Source organism: Lepus europaeus, chromosome 15 (genome assembly GCF_033115175.1).
Source record: "Lepus europaeus isolate LE1 chromosome 15, mLepTim1.pri, whole genome shotgun sequence".
Lineage (NCBI taxonomy): Eukaryota > Metazoa > Chordata > Mammalia > Lagomorpha > Leporidae > Lepus > Lepus europaeus.
This window is the reverse complement of record NC_084841.1, coordinates 53,073,067-53,092,516: the sequence shown is the minus strand read 5'-3', so window position 1 is coordinate 53,092,516 and position 19,450 is coordinate 53,073,067. Positions and strand designations below refer to the sequence as shown.

Here is a 19,450-nt window from a genome sequence, read left to right as displayed (position 1 = left end):
GAGAAACTCTAAATGGTATTTGCTCACTACTGTCTTTTAAGAGATGTCTATTTTCAAAAGGTTAGAATTTTACTAAAAACTTTTTAGTTGAAATTTGTTGGCAAAGTTTAAAGATTCTGACTATATATGATGTTAACTGAAAAAGGCAGCAAACAAAATTGTCACTGTGATTATAAAAATAGATTACATATAAATGAATAAAGACTCCAAGAGAATACAGATTAATGAAAAATCAATAATTTGTTAGTGTGGTGGAAATGTGGATTTTATTCTTTCTTTATAGGAAGCATGTAATTTGTGTAATATTTATGGAATAACAAGCAATTTAAAACATTTGCAAATTACTTTGAGTATTAGTGTTATAAAACTACTTGGCAATTATCTTACTGTATTGCTACATTTTTAACAAAGAAAATTTAAAATGTCTTAACATGTGCTTCCAAAGAGCCAATTATAAAAAAAAAAATAAAATAAACATATCTCCCCAGGCCCTATTTCTTTCTAGCTTTCTAACATGTATTATAAAATAGGTAACATTCCTCCCTCATAGTATGAATGAAAACTTTCCCAAAAAATGATAGACTATTTAAAATTCACCAATCACTTAGGATAGTGTAATCAAGTAACAGTATGCTATTAATAACAGAAAAGGTAGATTAAATATGCAGTACCTCAACACATTATCAACTCTTTATACATCTAGTAACCTCCTTGCTGAGGCCGAATCCTCTCATCAAATATGTATGCTCCTCACTATGAACTTACTATTCTACGTGCCTTTGTAATTCTGCTTGGAATCCCTTCACTGCTCTGACACTTTCCAACCAACATCCATTCTAGACTCCATTCTAGTTCCCCTCTCTTTCTTGAAGACTCTTTAGAATACTCCAAGACATCATCTCCAAAGTTCCTGTAGCACATCTTTTAGTAATTCTCATTTTTGACTTGCTATATTTTATTTGGGCAATTCTGTTGTTATATTATATACATTTTTTCTTTTCTCCTAGTATGTCTGCTGCAAATCAGGTTCCTTAACTTTGACATATTAGTAATTATAAAATAAACTTTATACTGAGTAAAAGCATAGATTGTTGATGGTAAAAATATGTATTAAATGACATGTTATTTCAAATTTCTGTTCATCATCTTTTTCTTAAGAGTAACAGAGATATAATCTTCATTTCAAAACACTGTATTTGGATACTTTTCAATTTATCAGTGCAGTATGAAACATATGATTCTGGGGGAGTAAGGGGGCTATTGAGAGATCTGATTTTTCTACAGCTCTAAGCCAAGATTTTGAATTTTTGGGACCTCCCAACCGTGCAACAAGCAGTAAAACCTTTCTTTCTTCTATGGAAAATTCTAGTTTATCTGTTTCATTAAGAGAAAAGATATGTTGTCTTCTATTTTAGAACTTACTTCCTCCAAGAAACTTTTCAAGCTATTTACTGCCTTAACAGGCTAACTCTGGCTGGCATATTGCCCTTTCAAGAAGTGTGCTGAGCTTTGCTGGTCAATATTTTTCCATGTAAATATTAAATCTAGATCTACTCCTTCAATTTCTATAATATCTACAATCATATTATAAAAATTCAACAGATTGATAGTGTTTTTAAGGAGTAACAATGACCATGAAATGGAATTGTATGACAATCATTTAAGGAAAGGTGTTGAGACGCTTAACAAAATTAACAGTGAGAATAAAAATCAAGACAGTGATTCTATGTAGGTTGGAAACAGTAGATTAAAAGAGATCTACAATGAAATTATTCACTTTTAATTGAACTTCATGCTCATTTTTCAGAAATAATTCAGTCACATTGTTAATTTACTTCAATATGATAATAAATGTAATGATCAGAATTTCAGTCAATATTTTAACATTTAATTTGAAATCCTATTGGGAGTGCAACACTTACTTACCTCTGCATTGTAAAATTTGGTTTTCACATCCAGTGGTTTGAGAACCTGGTTAAATAAAGCATGCCAATCAGCAGATTCTTACCATTTAACAATTTATTTTTGTTTATTTGGTTTAAATTACAAGGTTTAAATTTGTCATAGCCATTTTCAAATATCAATACCCTTGCAGAAAAAAGAAAAATCTTGTGTATTTTTTGAAAGGCTATCCTCATTTCTTAACTGGGTGAAAGTAATATTGGTGTTTATTTCATAACATTTTGTTAAGCTGAATACACATTTTATGAATTTTCAGGATCAACAGTATATTTAACAAACACTGTTTTCAAAAAAGCAATTGCACTTTCCTTTATTTTCTTTTAAAAGGTTTGCAAATGAGTGATATAATAAAATAGTGGCAAGGTTTTTTCCCTATTGACAGTATTTTTCTTCCACTTATGGAGAAATGAAAAATGTATCCATAGTATCATTTCTAGATCTATTTTTATAGATTACTCTCATCTTACCGCCTACATATACAAGTGTTAAACCAGTTCCTTTTAATTATTTTTGATGGTCTTTGAAAAATATATAGTAATACATATTCTAAATCTCAGTGAATTGTGGAGTTCTTAAAGGAAGATTGCTCAATATAACCCAAGTTAGGAATTTCTCCTTTAAAATTTTCTTTACATATTTCAAACTATTTATACTTACTTTTTCCCTCTTTTGGAATTCTTTTGTGTTTTGTCCAAAGAAAAGGTATTTTTTGAGGGATGAAAATCTTTAAATTTCATTATAAACATTACATTGGCAAGGATAATTTCTCTGCTATTATTTACCTTAGTGTAGTCTGACTTTAGATTGCTGTAACAGTCATTCCTTAGTATCAACTAAACCCAGACAGCTACCAAAATCAAAGAATGCTCAAATCCTTTATATAAAATGGTGTAGGTTTGCAAATAACTTATATAACACTCCTGTATATTTAAATCATCTCAATATTACTTATAATATGTAAAACAACATAAATGTTACACAAATCGCTGCTATTCTCTACTACAATGTTTAGGGAATAAAAGAGAATAAAAAGATTGTACATATTTGATACAGATGAAATTCTTTTGGAATGATTTCAATTCTGTGCTTGGTTGAATCTGTGCACACAGAATCTGCACATGTGAAGGGCTGACAATAATGTGATAAAACCAAAAATATTGAGCTCTTCACTTCATGTGGATCTTGTTTTTCTGCAGATAAACAGGAATAACTTTATCCTTTCATTAAAATAAGAATTAAAACTACTGAAGGTCATCATTTTCAATACCTGAAATTTGAAGAATTTCCTAAAATACATTTTTTCTCCACCCTGAGTTGTATAACTCACAGCACACACCAAGCTGAAATAGAAAGATGTCTTAATGAATCTACATCATTTTCTATTTATTAATAATAAAACTAACATACCTGAATTTACTCGCAACCTTCAAAAACATTTCTATTAATTATGTGAAAGTATAGCCAAATGGCATTAGAGATAGGGAAAAAAAGTTCTAACAGATTTGGACATAATTGCATGAAGACCAAGTGAGCTCTGATTAGTAAGATGAGATTTAGTATTTCTGGAGCAGGAAGTCAGAAACTTTTCCTTTGAAAAGTGTAATGCATTCCAAAATAAGTCTCAGAATAACCAAACAGTTGGATATAAAAAATAAGTTCATATAAAGTAAAAAAAAAAAAAAAAAAAAGGATTAGGAATCAACTCCAGGACAGACTTCTTAAAATAAATGTGATGAAAAACAAAAATTATTATGTAAAAATTTCAGACTGAATAAATCAAAAACACTAAAACAACTGAAGAGCAGACAAGAAACTGGGATAAAATCCCTAGAAAAGTATGTGACAATAATTAGGTTTCTAACATACAAAGGGCTCCTGTGAGTCAATAAACAAAACATCAATGTATCACTCAAAATATGAGGAGAGGATCACATAAATCACAGCACCACAGCTTGCTAACAAGAATGTTTGGCCTTGTGAGTAGTCCAAGAAAAGAATTACAATAATGAGGTAAGAAAAAATTACAGTAATAAGGCAAGATTTCTCCATCTATCAGGATGTGGAGGGCCAGTGCCGCCACTCACTAGGCTAATCCTCTGCCTGCAGCACTGGCACCCTGGGTTCTAGTCCTGGTTGGGGCACCGGATTCTGTCCCGGTTGCCCCTCTTCCAGGCCAGCTCTCTGCTGTGGCCCGGGAGTGCAGTGGAGGATGGCCCAAGTGCTTGGGCCCTGCACCCCATGGGAGACCAGGGGGAAGCACCTGGCTCCTGGCTTCGGATCGGCGCAGCGCGTCGGCCGCAACACACCAGCCGTGGTGGCCACTTGGGGGGTGAACCAATGGAAAAAGGAAGACCTCTCTCTCTCTCTGCCTCTCCTCTCTCTGTGTAACTCTTTCAAATAAATAAATAAATCTTAAAAAAATAAAAATTATATGTTCCCATATTGAAGTAAAATTCCGATATTGAAGTAAGCTTACTTCAATTAATATATCATAAAAATCCGAAAGTGTTCCTCATTGTCCTATTTTTAACAGTGGAAAACTAAAAATAATCTAAACATAGGATAAACAAACTGTACTGTCCAAATGTATAAGATACAGTCTTTTAAAAAATACTGCCTTGATGCCATAAACAAGAGTGTCAATTTGTTAAGTCAACAACAGGAGTCACTGTGCACTTATTCCTCATGTAGTACCTCTGTCCTTAATGTGTTGTTCAATGTGAATTAATGCTATAACTTGTACTCAAACAGCATTTTACACTTTATGTTTCTGTGTAGGTGCAAACTGTTGAAATCTTTACTTAATATATATGAAATTGATCTTCTGTATACAAAGAGAATTGAAAATGAATCTTGATGTGAATGGAATGGGAGAGGGAGCAGGAGATGGGAGGGTTGCGGGTGGGAGGGAAGTTATGGGGGCGGGGGAAGCCATTGTAATCCATAAGCTGTACTTTGGAAATTTATATTCATTAAATGAAAGTTAAAAAAAAATACTGCCTTGAAAGAATACTGACTGAGGTGAAAAAGCATTCACACTGAATTGGGTGCCAGATCAAGACCCAGCTGCTCCACTTCCAATCCAGGTCCCTGCTAATGGCCTGGGAAAGCAGTTGAAGATGGCCCAAGTGCTTGTGTTCCTAAATCCATGTGGGAGACCCAGAGGCTCCGGGCTCCTGGCTTTGGCCTGGCACAGCCCTAGTCGTTGTGGCCATCTGGAGAGTGAACCAGGGGATGCAAGATCTCTCTCTGTCTCTCCCTCTCTATCTGTAACTCTGCCTTCCAAATTAAAAATAACCTTAAAAAGAAAAGGATAAAACCATGAATAATACTAAAATTTTATGAAATATCATTTATAGACATTTGTTATATAGATGCACATAAAACGATTGGAAAGAAATATATCAATATTTTGACAGTGGTTAAACTAACTAGTAATATTATCATGTAATTTATTTCGCCTTTATACTTGAGCCTTGTACTAAGCCTGGAGCTGGAAAGAGTTTGATCAGAATACAATATGCCCTCAAAGTATCCACAGTAAAATAGTACAGGAAGGCACAGATTTTGAAACAAAATTGTTTTGTCTTATAAACTAATTGTTTGAAGCCGGCGCTGCCGTAGCTCAATAGGCTAATCCTCCGCCTGTAGCAGGAGGTTAGGAAAGCCTTTTTTGAGGAAGTCAGGCTGAATCTGAGATGTGAAAAAAAAGCAGTTGCCAATGAAATAAAATTCCATTGACATTCATTCCTTTGAACACATGTTGAACCATGGAGTTCAGAGACAAACACACACACACACAAAACCAAAATGGCCAAAATGACTGCAGTGTAGACAGGGAGGGAGAAGTGACAAAAGGTAAGACCTCAGAGTGACTGGTAAGGATTAGGTTGCGGAGAGCTTTATAAAACACAGACAGAATGTCCTAAGGGGAATGGGAGATCACTAAACAGTTATGTGACTTTTTAAAAAGAATATTTACTTATTCAACTTTATTTATTTGAAATCCAGAGTGACAAAGGGAGCTAGAACAAGAGCGAGAGAGAGAAAGAGAAAGGGAGAGAGATTTCATCTGTTGGTTCACTAGTCAAATGCCCACAAGAGCCAGGGCTGGGCCAGGCTGTAGCCAGGAGCAAGGGACTCATATGAGTCATCAACCACTGCCTTGCAGGTGCGTTATCAGGAAGCTGGACTAGAAGCAGAAGCTGAGGCAAGACTCGATCCAATCCCAGGCACTCCAATATGGAATGTGAGTGTTTGTCCCGGTGGCGGGTTAGTCTGTTGTGCCACAGTGCCCATCCAGTTACATAACTTTGACAAGATCACATAATTCATAAACGATGGAGCTGAAACTTGAACTCCAAGAAATTTGTCTCTAAAGCTTATATGAATCACAGAATATATATCAAAAAGTGCCTATAATAGAGCTTGTCATCAAAACTAACTGACTAAATAAAGCTAATACAGTAAGTTTTAATGGGCACAGGAGAAAGAAAAGTAGTGATGGAAGTAGAGACAAAAAGAGATAAAGGATATACAGTTAGAAGAATTAACAGGATTTTGAGCCATGATGGATGTGGGAGTGCTTCGGAAGATGAAAAAGTCTAAAGTTACTCAAGAAGGCTGAAAATTTCATATTTGCTACTCATACTAAAAGAAAAATAGAGTATTCATGTTGAGTTGCATACAAAGGCCAGAAATACAAAATTTGAGACTTTTTTTTGAAAGTTTGTCTTTAGTTTTGTTCTATGTTTCTAAGAACATAATGTATGTACTTAATTATAGAACTAGAAAATTGTGAATTTAAAAAGTAATCAGTGATCTAGTTAGCCAAAATGAAAGAGATCCCAAGGTCCTAACTCTTGCTATGAAAAACAAAAACAAAAACACTAAATGCTATGAATGTCAGTTGCTACCATTTCAAAAAATAATATGTTTAGACATCTGAGTTTTAAACACTGATATAACTTCCTTTTTTAGATAAAACTGTAGATACAAAACTGAAACTAGAGATAAATGATGAGTTAAGATTATTTTCCTGTAAGATAAATATTACATTTAGTTTGTTTCTGGTAAGCAAGTAAATATGGAATGTAAAATTTCTTTTACAATAGGCTCTTAGGCGTAATGATAAGCAGAAAGCAAATATTTCAAATAAAGGCCTATATAAGTAAAGGACACTGAGAAATAGTAAAATTAATCCTTACATATGTGTTCCAATTTCTTTTACTTCATGGTGTATGACATCATCAATACAACAATCAGGCTTAAGTTCAGCCACTGCAGCATTCGAGGCTGAAAGATTTAAACGCTGAGAACTTGTTTGAAGATCAGCCTTGAAATAAAACATAAAAAAAATCCAGATGAGATTGTTTTTCTACAGAGTATGGATGAGTATGGGTGGAAACAGCAGGGGAAAAGGAACAAAGAAGTGGAGATGAAGGGGGAACTACATTTCTCTAAACAAAGCTTAGAACTTAGAACATGGTAGTGGTTCATACACACATGGATGCCTCGAAAATAAAGATATAAAATTAACCAAGAGGTAGAGAGAGTCCAAAATGGAATGCAAACAATAACAGATGAATCTAACTGTATTTCAAATGAAAAACACAACCACACTAGAGAGAAGAAAAGGGGAAAAAAGAACTAACCTAATTAAGTCTGGAAAACAGTCTTACCACAATCAAAGGCTAAAATCAAAAGGAATGGTACACAAATGTACCCTAGTTAGTACATTTGTTTTCTCAAGGGATATGGGTAGCAATTCTGAAAAGATTATGTGTGTACTAGGAAACAAATCAAAGAATTATGGATAATGAGATAGGCTTCTTACCTTCCATGAAAAAAGGTACAAATAAGAAAACTAGGGGCCAGTGCTGTGGTGTAAGTTAAGCCTCTGCCTGAGGCGCTGGCAACCCATATGGGAGCCAGTTTGGGTCTCGGCTTCTCCACTTCCACTCTAGCTCCCTGCTAATGTGTATGGGAAAGCAGCAGATGTCCCAAGTCCTTGGGCTCCTGCACCCATGTGGGAGATCCGGAAGAAGCTCCTGGCTCTGGCCTTGCTCAGCCCTGGCTGTAGTGGCCATTTGGGGAATGAACCAGTGGATGGAAGATCTCTCTTACTCTCTCTCTTCTCTTCCTCTCTCACTCTCTCTGTATTTCTGCCTTTTAAATAAGTAAATAAATCTTTAAAAAATAAAGAAAATGGGGGAGGCTAACCCAAAACTTTGGTGTTGAATCTGAACCTTAGGCATATGGTTTATGCTTATACACATACACATTTATATTTAAACATATATTCACATAGATGGACTTTACTGAAACAAATATATATATAGATATCCATGTATGTGTTAGTATAGAACACTGAAAAATAAATTCAAAACAATAATGTTAAAATGTCAGAGACCTTAGTTAGTTGATGAAAGAACGATATTAAAATCATCAACTAAGAAAGTCTAGCTCCTGGGGCTGGCATGGTAGTGCAGCAGGCTAAGGCCCTGCCTGTGATGCTGGGATCTCATACGGGCACTGGTTTCAGTCCCAACTGCTTCACTTCTAATCCAGCTGCCTGCTAATATGTCTGGGAAAGCAGCGGAAGATGGCTCAAGTGGGGGCCAAATCCTGCCCCTACATGGGAAACCTGGATGAAGCTCCTGGCTCCTGGTCTGGGCCTGTCCAGTCCTGGCTTTTGTGGTCATTTGGAGGAGTGAATGTGTGGCTAGATGATCTCTCTCCCTTTCTCTTTCTTACCATCTCTCTCAAACTCTGCCTTTCAAGTAAATAAATCATTTTTTTAAAAAGAAAGTACTACCTTCTCTATAGTAATAGTTTCCTTCCCACCCAGTTAATTTTATATTGCTCTTTGTAAGTCCCTTTGAACATTTATCACCCTGTCATAAATGGCATCCTCCTTTAATCTCACTCTATCACATTTGACTTCTACTTCCTTTGCAACACTTATCATAATCTACAAACACACTATTTACCTGTTTCTGTCTCCCCTATGGAAAAAGTCTATGGAGTCAGGAACCTCTTGTCTTCTCTTGCTCATCACTATACCATGGAGGCTGGCATATAATAGGCAATTAACACACATTTGTTGAATACTGAATATATGGATGAAGTTATGATAAAACTTAAAAGCAAATGTCAAGAAAAATTTAGAGAAAGCAAAGATCACATTAGCTCATGGGACTGATGAAGGTTTTTACATAAGAGCCAGGAGTCTAAGCTTTTCTTTCTTTCTTCTTCTTCTTCTTCTTTTTTTTTTTTTTAATTTGACAGAGTTAGACAGTGAGAGAGACAGACAGAAAGGTCTTCCTTCCATTGGTTCACTCCCCAAATGGCCACCATGGCCAGAGCTATGCCAACCTGAAGCCAGGAGCCAGGTGCCTCTTCCTGGTCTCCCACACGGGTGCAGGCGCCAAGCACCTGGGCCGTCCTCCTCTGCCCTCCCAAGCCACAGCAGAGAGCTGGCCTGGAAGAGGAGCAACCGGGACCAGAACCCGGCGCCCATATGGGATGCCGGCACCGCAGGCGGAGGATTAACCTAGTGAGTCACGGCGCCAGCTAAGCTTTTCTTTCTTTTAAAAAGCCAACTTTACAAAGCTTTAAAAAGCCAACTAATACAACATTCTTAATGTGAGTCATTTTGAAGTAGGATATTTACTAATGCCATCTCATTCACTACTATATTCAGTCATAAAATAGTAGCTCACATTTATCAAGTACCTATCATGTGCAAGACATTGTTTTAAGTACCTTACTCATTTCCTTCTTATAAGCCTGAAGTAGGTGTATTATCCCTATTTTACATACAATGAAACTCAGGCATAGAAGGTAACGGGCTGGTGCTGTGGTGTAGAGTTAAGCAACTGCCTGCAATGCTAGGATCCCATATGGACGCCAGTTCAAGTCCTGGCTGCCCCACTTCCAATCCAGCTCCCTGCTAATGTACCTGAGAAAGCACCTGTACCCATGTGAGAGACCTGGATGAAGCTCCTGGCTTTGGCCTGACCTAAGTCCTGGCTGGTGCAGCCACTTGGGGAGTGAATGAGCAGAGAGAAGATCTCTGTCTCTCTCTCTCTCTCTTTGCCTCTCCTTCTCTGAAAACTCTTTCAAATAATTAAATAAATCTTTTTTAAAAAAGATAAAAGTAACAACTGTCCCAAGGTTACATAATTATTAATGGAGCTGAGATTCAAAATTTCTTAATTATTTTTAAAATTAGAAGAGAGAAAAAAATACTCAAACCCATCAGTATTCTGTGTAATATGTTCTCCTGAGTTCTCCCAGTGTGTTCTATGTCATTTCTGTAGATGTTAATTGTAAGTACAGTGTACAGATTACACAATACTTTTGCCCTTCTCCTTTTTACCATTATAAATAATGCTACACTGAGTACTTCCTGATTACCTAGGATATGCCAGGGCTTGTTGAAAGAGTTGTACATCAGTTGAACAAAACAGATCAAATCTCTGCCCCTGGGAAATTTCTGTTCTCTGAGGAAAACGGCAGGGAAGACAACTCGTAGTAAATAAGCATATTATTACAGATGTTAGAGGCCAGAGCATGTATTGAGGGAAAAGCAGCAGAGTAAAGTGGTGAAGAAGGATTGGCTTGAGATAGGATAATGCAATGAAAATTGCAAGGTGGGCTTCAGGCTGCAAATTGGTTTTTGGATAAATAGAATTTGAATAGGCAGAGAGGAGAGGGTGTTGGGGTAATAATTCCTAGCAAATTAAACAGAGGTAGAAAATCAGGACAAGTGTGAAAGCTCTAGTTTTCAGGGGCCATCAAGAGTTTGGTAGAGTTAAGGTGTTCATGTTCAGGAATGGAGAAATATACTTAAAAACATGTAGAGCAGGCTTCAAGAGAATACAGTAGGCTTGTCTGTTTTGTTTCTTGCTAAAACCTAGTTTCTAAAGTCATGACTGGTGTATATATATTTGAATCAATGTGTGAATGATTAGTATAGACCAGTAGTTCTCAAAGCATGGATCCCAGAACAACACAAATTAGTATCACCTGGGAAAACACTGGACTTATAAATGCTTGGGCACCATTTAAGATGAAGTGAATCAGAAACTATGGGAATGGGGCCTAGCAATCAGAGGCTTTACAAGCCACCAGATGGCTTCAATGCCTTTTAATGTTTGAGAACAACTAGCATAAAGCATAAGAGTTATTTACTATTCTTTATAGCACATTTATTACAAACTTTAAATTATAAAATACTTATGGTAGCACGATAAGGTTTATAGACTTAACTGCTGAGATTTTTTTTAAATTAAAAAAACAAAAAACTAGTAATTTCTAATTAAACATAGTATAGTATCTATAAGCATTTGTATTATCCAAAATAACATTAAGATAATAGTAAAGAAATAAAAGGAGAACGTTCCACCATCTTTTTTCTGGGATTCCAAAATTCAAGGAGTTATAGACAAACTAAAGTTTTGAAGACAGACTTCTCGGTAGCTGAACTATAACTGTGACTCTTCCAAGGTAGGAAGGAAGGGAGGGAGGAGGGAGGGAAAGAGAGAAGGAAGAAAGGAAGGAGACAAGGAGAGAAGGAAGGATAAAACAATTCAAAACCTCATGTTAGTGTGAAAAGAAGGGAAGGAAGGAGGGAGGGAGGGAGTTAGGAAGGGAGAGAGAGGGAGGGAAGGAAGGAAGGATAAAACAATTCAAAATCTCATGTTAGCGTGAATAGAAAGGAGGAAGGGAGGGAGGGAGGGAAGGAAGGAAGGAAGGATAAAACAATTCAAAACCTATGTTAGTGTGAATAGAAGGCAACAAATGCCCAAACTTCCAATTATGGGTAAGTAGACAAATTCTCAAGCTTTTGCATAAGCCTTTCCAAAGAATAAGAGAAATGCATGAAAAATGGAGCTGAAGTTAAGAAGAGAGTAATGTCAGACCAAAGAATGATTTAAAGCAATGCCAAACAGTCAAAGTCCAAGTGTGAAAATAAACTGAGAAAGGATAGTACTGGAAGATGAGAGCTGTGTACATGGAAAGGACTTAACAGTGTTTTAAAAACTGTTTATCCATCCATCCATCTATGAGACAGAAAGAGAGCTCTCTTTGCCTGCTTCACTCCACAAGTGCTTGTAACAGCTGAGCTGAGCCAGGCCACCAATGGGAACCGGGAACTCAATCCAGGTCTCCCACGTTAGTGCCAGGGACTCAACTACTTGAGCCATCTGAATCTGAATTTCATATAATTTCCACCTCAAGAAATATTCTTTTGTTTCTTTCCAATCATTTTAAAATGAAAAACTATTCTTTGTCCAAAAGCCTTATAAAAACAGGCCATAGAGCCAATTTGGTTTACAGGCTATAGCTTGTAAACCCTGATCTAATAAAAAAAAAGAGAAATTTCATTCGTATATGACAAACACAGGAAGTTGCCTGCAAAAATCTGCTTCTGGATTCTGGAAATTGGATCATATATATACAATTTCAAACATTTGCATTCTAAAGTCTATTTTTTAAAAATTCATGAGAAGGAGGGAGGGCAGCGAAGAGAGGAAAGACAGAGAGAGAGACTGATTCTATCTGTTGGCTGGTTCACTCCCCAGATGCCTGCAAGGGCTGGGCTGGGCTGGGCTGAAGATGGAGCTGGGGATTCAACCCAGGAGCTCCTATGTGGGTGGCAGGTACCTGATCACTTGAGTCATCACAACTGCTTCCCAGATTCTGTATTAGCAAGAAGTGGGGTCAAGAGCTGGAGCTGGGGCAGGCGCAGGCAGTGCTGTGTTGTAGAGTCCTGGTTTCCAGTGCTAGCCTCCCATATATGGGCTCTGGTTTGAGTACTGGCTGCTCCACTTCTGATCCAGCTCCCTGTGATTGTGCCTGGGAATGTAGCGGAGGAGGGCCCAAGTGCTTGGGCCCTTACATCCATGAGGGAGACCTAGGATGAAGTTCCTGGCTCCTGGCTGTTGCAGCCACTTGGGGAATAACCACATAAATGAAGATTTCTGCCTCTCTCTCTCTCTCTGAATGTCTGCCTTTCAAATAAATAAATAAATCATATAAAAAAGAGAGAGAGAGAAAGAGAGAGAGAGAGATGGTGCTGGGAATCGAGTGTCTTAACTGCTAGCTAAACACCAGTCCTTCTGAAGTCTTTTTGAATTCTAAATTTCTATGATCATCTGCAAACCCATTGTACCTAGTCTACAGCCCTCCTGGTAATGCTCCAAAACTCTAAACTCACCACTCAGAGACAGTTTTGATAACAAGTTCTCCCTGCCATATAATGAATTTTTACTTTCTTTTTGTTTTTTTTCTCTTTATAATCAGTTTCAGGTTGTTAACTGAGTTAGTATATTCTTTCTTGATTTCTGAACTACTTCATGAATCTCCCAACTGGTCTATTTCCTACAAACCACCCCACATAATGCGTTTCTATCAGTCTTCCCAACACACAGCACAGAGAAATCTGCTCCAAAGCCTACACTGATTACCAAATGTTTTTAAAATAAACTTAAAAGACTACAAATTTGGCCTGATTTTCAAGATGCTCCAGTGTATGGTCAATACACATCTTCTACAACTCCATCTACTCTTAGCAAGTGAATTTTGTACATGGCTATAAGGAACACTGGTTATTCCTATGGCTCTTCCTCTGATGACCATGTCCCTCTTGACTGTTTCTCCATGTCAGGATGATCTTGCATTCCTTTTCCTCCAATAAGCCTTCCTGACTGATGTAATCCTTAGTGATATTTCCACTTCGTTCTTTAAAATTTTTATTAATTTTTATAAAAAGTTTATTAATAAAAGTTTAAACAGTCACATATATTAATAAAAGTTTAATATTAATAAAAGTTGAAACAGTCACACACATTTGACTAGTACAATTTCTTACCAAGGGTAGTCACAAACCTTGAGGATAAGAAAAAATGTTTTTGGGTTTAGCAAAAATATCTTATACCTTTTGACATTCCATTAAAACTTGTTAATGACAATTAAACAGCCCAGTATCAAACATCCATTTTAATAATGTTTCAAAAACATAACAGAATTATATATTTCTTAGTAAAATATATCCCAAACAAGAATGTTACTTACTTTTACCAATATATCTTTTACAACTTGATTGCTATCATTATGAACGCTGATGTAACTGGAAAAGGTCTCTCCCAGGAATATATTCCTGTGAAATAAAATAAAATACAGAAATTCATTCAGGTGTTATAAATATTCTGTTTCAGTATGACTAACAACTTCAAATGCAGAAAAATTTAGGGAAAGATAGAGATTTGGTGAAATACCACTTCAACATCCCTTTATTTATACCAGGCTGCTCACTCACTGCCTCGTATAGTTCAAAATACAAATGTAAATATGGGAATAATTAGAGAGGAGAGACCCAAGATGGTGGAATAGGGAAGGAGCTTACTGCTCTAGTCTAGGGGAAGATAGCTTACAAAAAGGGGAGAGAGTGCAGTCTCAGGGAAGAGTTAGGGAGAAAACGGCAGAGGAAATTCCAGGCAAATTAGAGGGACACTGTGGACCCACATGGAGGGTGTGGACACGTACAACTGAGGACACCAGCAGCAGACAGCCTCAGCACCAGCTTTGGCGCGTGAGGAGAGATGAGGCTGGAGCAGCCCAAGCCACTGGCAATAAAGCTGTGGGAAGAGCCTAGCTCAAATCTGGCTTGGAGCCCTGTGGGGGACAGTGTACCTGCCAACCCAGAGGAGAAGAAAAGGGGGAACACTTCTGTCTCCCCAACCTCACTGCAGTGACATTCTGTAATAAGCCGAGAGACAGCGGGAGCTGTTTTGGACATACGTAATAGCTGTGCCCAGCAACCAACCGAGCGGAGCCGCCCGAGTCTGGCTGGGAGAACAGACAGGGGGGTGGGGGTGGGTGCTGGTGACTGTGGGAGCCTTGTGTGCCTAGACTATGAAAATACTGTGGCTGTTTGGGAGGGTACATGGTGTGTCTGGGATGTTGGGCAGTCACTGTGGGCAGCTCCACATGCTCTGAGCTGCCTGATACCCTGGTGAGGGTCACTGCTGCAGGATCTGTGTTTTTTTTTTTTTTTTAGAAATTTATTTTATTGGCTGGCGCCATGGCTTAATAGGCTAATCCTCCGCCTTGCGGCGCCGGCACACCGGGTTCTAGTCCCAGTTGGGGCGCCGGATTCTATCCTGGTTGCCCCTCTTCCAGGCCAGCCCTCTGCTATGGCCCGGGAAGGCAGTAGAGGATGGCCCAAGTGCTTGGGCCCTGCACCCGCATGGGAGACCAGGAGAAGCACCTGGCTCCTGGCTTCGGATCAGCGAGATGTGCCGGCCGCAGCAGCCATTGGAGGGTGAACCAACGGCAAAGGAAGACCTTTCTCTCTGTCTCTCTCTCTCTCACTATCCACTCTGCCTGTAAAAAAAAAAAAAAAAAAAAAAAAGATTTATTTTATTTATTTGAAAGGCAGAGTTACAGAGAGAGGTAGAGACAGAGAGAGAGGTCTTCCATCTGCTGGTTCACTCTCCAGATGGCTACAATGGCCGAAGTTGCACCAATCTGAAACCAGGAGCCAGGAGCTTCCTCCAGTTCTCCCATGTGGGTGCAGGGGCTCAAAGACTTGGGCCATCTTCCACTGCTTTCCCAGGCCATAGCAGAGAGCTGGATTGGAAGAGGAGCAGCCAGGACTAGAACCTGCACCCATATGGGATGTTGTACTTCAGGCCAGGGCGTTAACCCGCTGCGACACAGCACCGGCCCCAGGATCTGTGCTTATACTGAGGACTATACAGATCCTTTGTGTGGCATTGTGGCATAATAGGTAAAGCTGCGCCTGTGATGCAGGCATCCCATATGGGTGTTGGTTGGCGTTTGGCTGCTCCACTTCCGATCTAGCAGCCTGCTAATGGCCTACAAAAAGCAGTGGAAGATGGTACGAGTACATGGGCCTCTCCCACCCATGTGGAAAACCCAAATGAAGATCATGGCTCCTGACTTCAGCCTGACCCAGTCTAGGCTATTGCAAGCATCTGGGGAGTAAATCAGCAGATGGGGGAATCTCTGTCTCTCCCTCTCTCACAGTGACTTTCAAATAAATAAATATATCTTTTTTAAAAGTCTAAAAAATGAGATAATACCTAAGAACAAGAGAAGAAACAAAAAATTTATAATTCCTAATTAGCTGACAAGTCTAATGACTTATGCTGGGAGAGGACTGTGAGGCTAAACAAAAGAGACCCTTTTGAGAAAGACATTTATATTATATTAGTTAAAATAAAAATATGTGGCCACTAAAAATATAAAAATAAATGTAAGCAACTCTAAAAAATAATTATAAAAATAAATATAATTGAACCTAAAAGAAGAAAATCAAAACAAGGAAATAGGAATTACTATTAATATTTTATTTTGGAATGTATAATTTCATTTTTAAATAAAAACCAGAGTCACACAGTATAATTTGTATAACTGTTTATCACCTATATCTATCACAAGCATGTTCCGATTCCATGGTTAGTTTCTGAACAAATGGATCTGCAACAGCTTTATGGCATTGTCGCATTTCACAACTGTGTTAAGAGGTAAGTTCAGAGTAACTGGTGCCTATATTAAGCAATTAGAAAAGCATAAAATAAATGAGCTATCAATGCATCTCAATGACCTAGAAAAACAACAAACCAAATCCAAAATTAGTAGAAGAAAAATTAAAATTAGGGAAGAAATAAACAAAATTGAAACCATAAAAATTATACAAAAGATGAAGAGCTGGTTTTTTGAAAGAAATAAACAAAATTGATAATATCATTGGCCCAACCAACCAAAAAAAAAAAAAAAAAGAAAAAAAGAAAAAAGAAAAGAGAAGAAAACTGAAATTAATAAAATTAGAGATGAAAAAGGAAGTGTAACAACAGATACCACAGAAATAAAAAGAGTCACCAGGAATAACTACAAAGAGCTATATGCCAACAAATTGCTAAGTCTAGAAGAAATGGATAAGATTCTTAGACACCTATGATATGCTAACACTGAGTCATGAAGACACAGAAAACCTAAACAGATCAATAACCAAGATGGAGATTAAATCAGTAATAAAGTAAGTCCCTCCCAACAAAGAAAAGCCCAGCACCAGATGCCTTCACTGCTGAATTCTACCAGACTTTTAAAGAAGAATTAATTCCAATTCCTCTCAAGCTATTCAAAACAATTAAAAGGGAGAGAATCCTCCCAAACTCCTTTTATGAGGCCAGCAACACTTCAGTTCCTACACCAGAAAAAGATAACAACAGAGAAACAGAACTATAGACCAACATCCCTGATGAATGTAGTTACAAAAATTCTCAACAAAATTTTAGCTGATAGAGTCCAACAACACAACATATCAGAAAGATCATTCAACCGGACCAAGTGGGAGCTATCCCTGGTATGCAGAGAGGGTTCAAAATCTGCAAATCAATAAATGTGATAGATCACATCAGAACAAAAACCTGAAGAACAAACTGAAGAACAAAAACCATATGATTATCTCGATAGATACAGAGAAAGCATTTGATAAATTCATAATACTTTCTTGATGAAAACCTTAAGCAAATTGGGTACAGAAGGAATATTCCTCAACACAATCAAGGCAATTTATGACAAACTCACAGCCAGCATTTTACTGAATGGGGAAAAGTTGGAAGCATTCCCACTGAGATCCAGAACCAGACAAGAAGCTCGTCTTTCACCATTTATATTCAATCCAGTCCTGGAAGTTTTAGCTAGAGGGTATTAGGTGAGAAATAGAAATCAAAGGGATATAAATTGGAAAGGAGGAAGTCAAATTATCCCTATTTGTAGATGACATGATTCTATTTATATAGGAGATCCAAAAGACTCTACTCAGAGACTACTGGAACTCGTAAAAGATCTAGTAAAGTAGTAGGATATAAAATTAACACACAAAAATCAATAGTCTTTGTATGCACAAACAATTCCAAGGCAAAGAAAAAAATTCTAAGATCAATCTCATTCACAATAGCTACAGAAAAAATTAAATACCATGGAATATATTTAACCAAGGAGGTGAAAGATCTCCACAATGAAAATGACAAAACATTAAAGAAAGAAAGATGAAAACACACACAAAAAAGGAAAAAAATCTTCCATGTTCATGAATTGCAAGAATTAACATCATCAAAATGTCCATACTGCTAAAAGCAATTTACAGATTCAATGCGATCTCAATCAAAATACCAATGACATTCTTCTCAGATCTAGAAAAAACAATGCTAAAATTCAGAGAAACACAAGAGACCCCAAATAGCCAAAACAATCTTATACAACAAAAACAAAGGCAGAGACAGACAACACAATACTAGATGTCAAGACATACTACAGGGGAATTACATTCAAACAGCCTGGTATTGGCACAAAAATAGACATGTAAATGAATGGAACAGAGTAGATTCCAAGAAATCAATCCACATATCTACAAACAACTAATCTTTGTCAAAGGAAGTAAAATCAATCCCTAGAGAAAGGATAGTCTCTTTAACAAATGGTGCTGAGAAAATTGGATTTTCATAAACAGAAGTATAAAAAAACAACCCTACCTTACATCTTAAAAAAAAAAAAAAAAAAAAAAAAAACAAACCAACTCACAATGGATCAAGGCCAGCTCCTTGCTAATGTGTCTGGGAAAGCAGCAGAAGATGACTCAAGTACTGAGACCTGGAAGAAACTCCTGGCTCCTGGCTGATGTGGCCATTTAGGAGGATGAACTAGCAGATGGAAGATTTCTCTCTCTCTCTCTCTCTGTAACTCTGCCTTTCAAATAAATACATAAATCTTTAAAAAAAAAAAAAATGGAGCAAGGATCTAAATCTAGGACCAGATATCATCAAATTTCTAGAGGAGAAATTTGGGGAAATGCTGCAATACGCTGGCATAGGCAAAGAGTTCTTGGAAAAGATCCCATAAACACAGCCAATCAAAGCCAAAATAGATAAATGGGATTACATAAAGATGAGAAGCTTCTGACTGCAAAGGAAACACTCAGCAAGGTGAAAAGGCAACTGAAAAAATGGGAGAAATTGTTTGCAAACTATGCAACTGCTAAAGGATTAATATCCAGAATCTATAAAGAGCTCAAGAAACTCAACAACAGCATAACAAACAATCCAGTTAAGAAATGGGCAAAGGATTTGAAAATCATTTTTCAAAAGAGGAAATTCAAATGGCCGAGACATATGGAAAAAATGTTCAAGATCACTATCAAGGAAATGCAAATCAAAACCAGAGTGAGGTTTCACCTCATCCCAGTAAGAATGGCTCTCAAAGAAAAATCCATAAACAATAAATTCTGGTGAGGGTGTGGGGAAATACACTGTTAGTGGGAATGTAAATTGGTGCAGCCATGGTGGAAGACAGTATGGAGATATCTCAGAAAGCTGAAATAGATTTACCATATGCCCCAGCTATCCCACTCCCCAGAATTTACCCAAGGGAAATGAAATTAGCATATGAAAGA

The 19,450-nt window shown here is 37.3% G+C and overlaps 1 protein-coding gene across 4 annotated transcripts in view; it reads right to left on the bottom strand.

Annotated features, from left to right (window-relative positions):
* The window catches only part of TRAPPC13 (trafficking protein particle complex subunit 13), a 46,033-nt gene that overhangs the window by 11,484 nt on the left and 15,099 nt on the right, over positions 1–19,450 (bottom strand). For all 4 annotated transcript variants that reach the window (XM_062212109.1, XM_062212110.1, XM_062212111.1 and 1 more), the window contains exons 4-7: positions 14,047–14,131; positions 7,170–7,297; positions 3,230–3,302; positions 1,927–1,971 (exon numbers count right to left, since the gene is read on the bottom strand). In XM_062212109.1, coding sequence (XP_062068093.1) covers positions 1,927–1,971; positions 3,230–3,302; positions 7,170–7,297; positions 14,047–14,131 — 331 coding nt within the window. The remainder of the gene's footprint in view (positions 1–1,926; positions 1,972–3,229; positions 3,303–7,169; positions 7,298–14,046; positions 14,132–19,450) is intronic.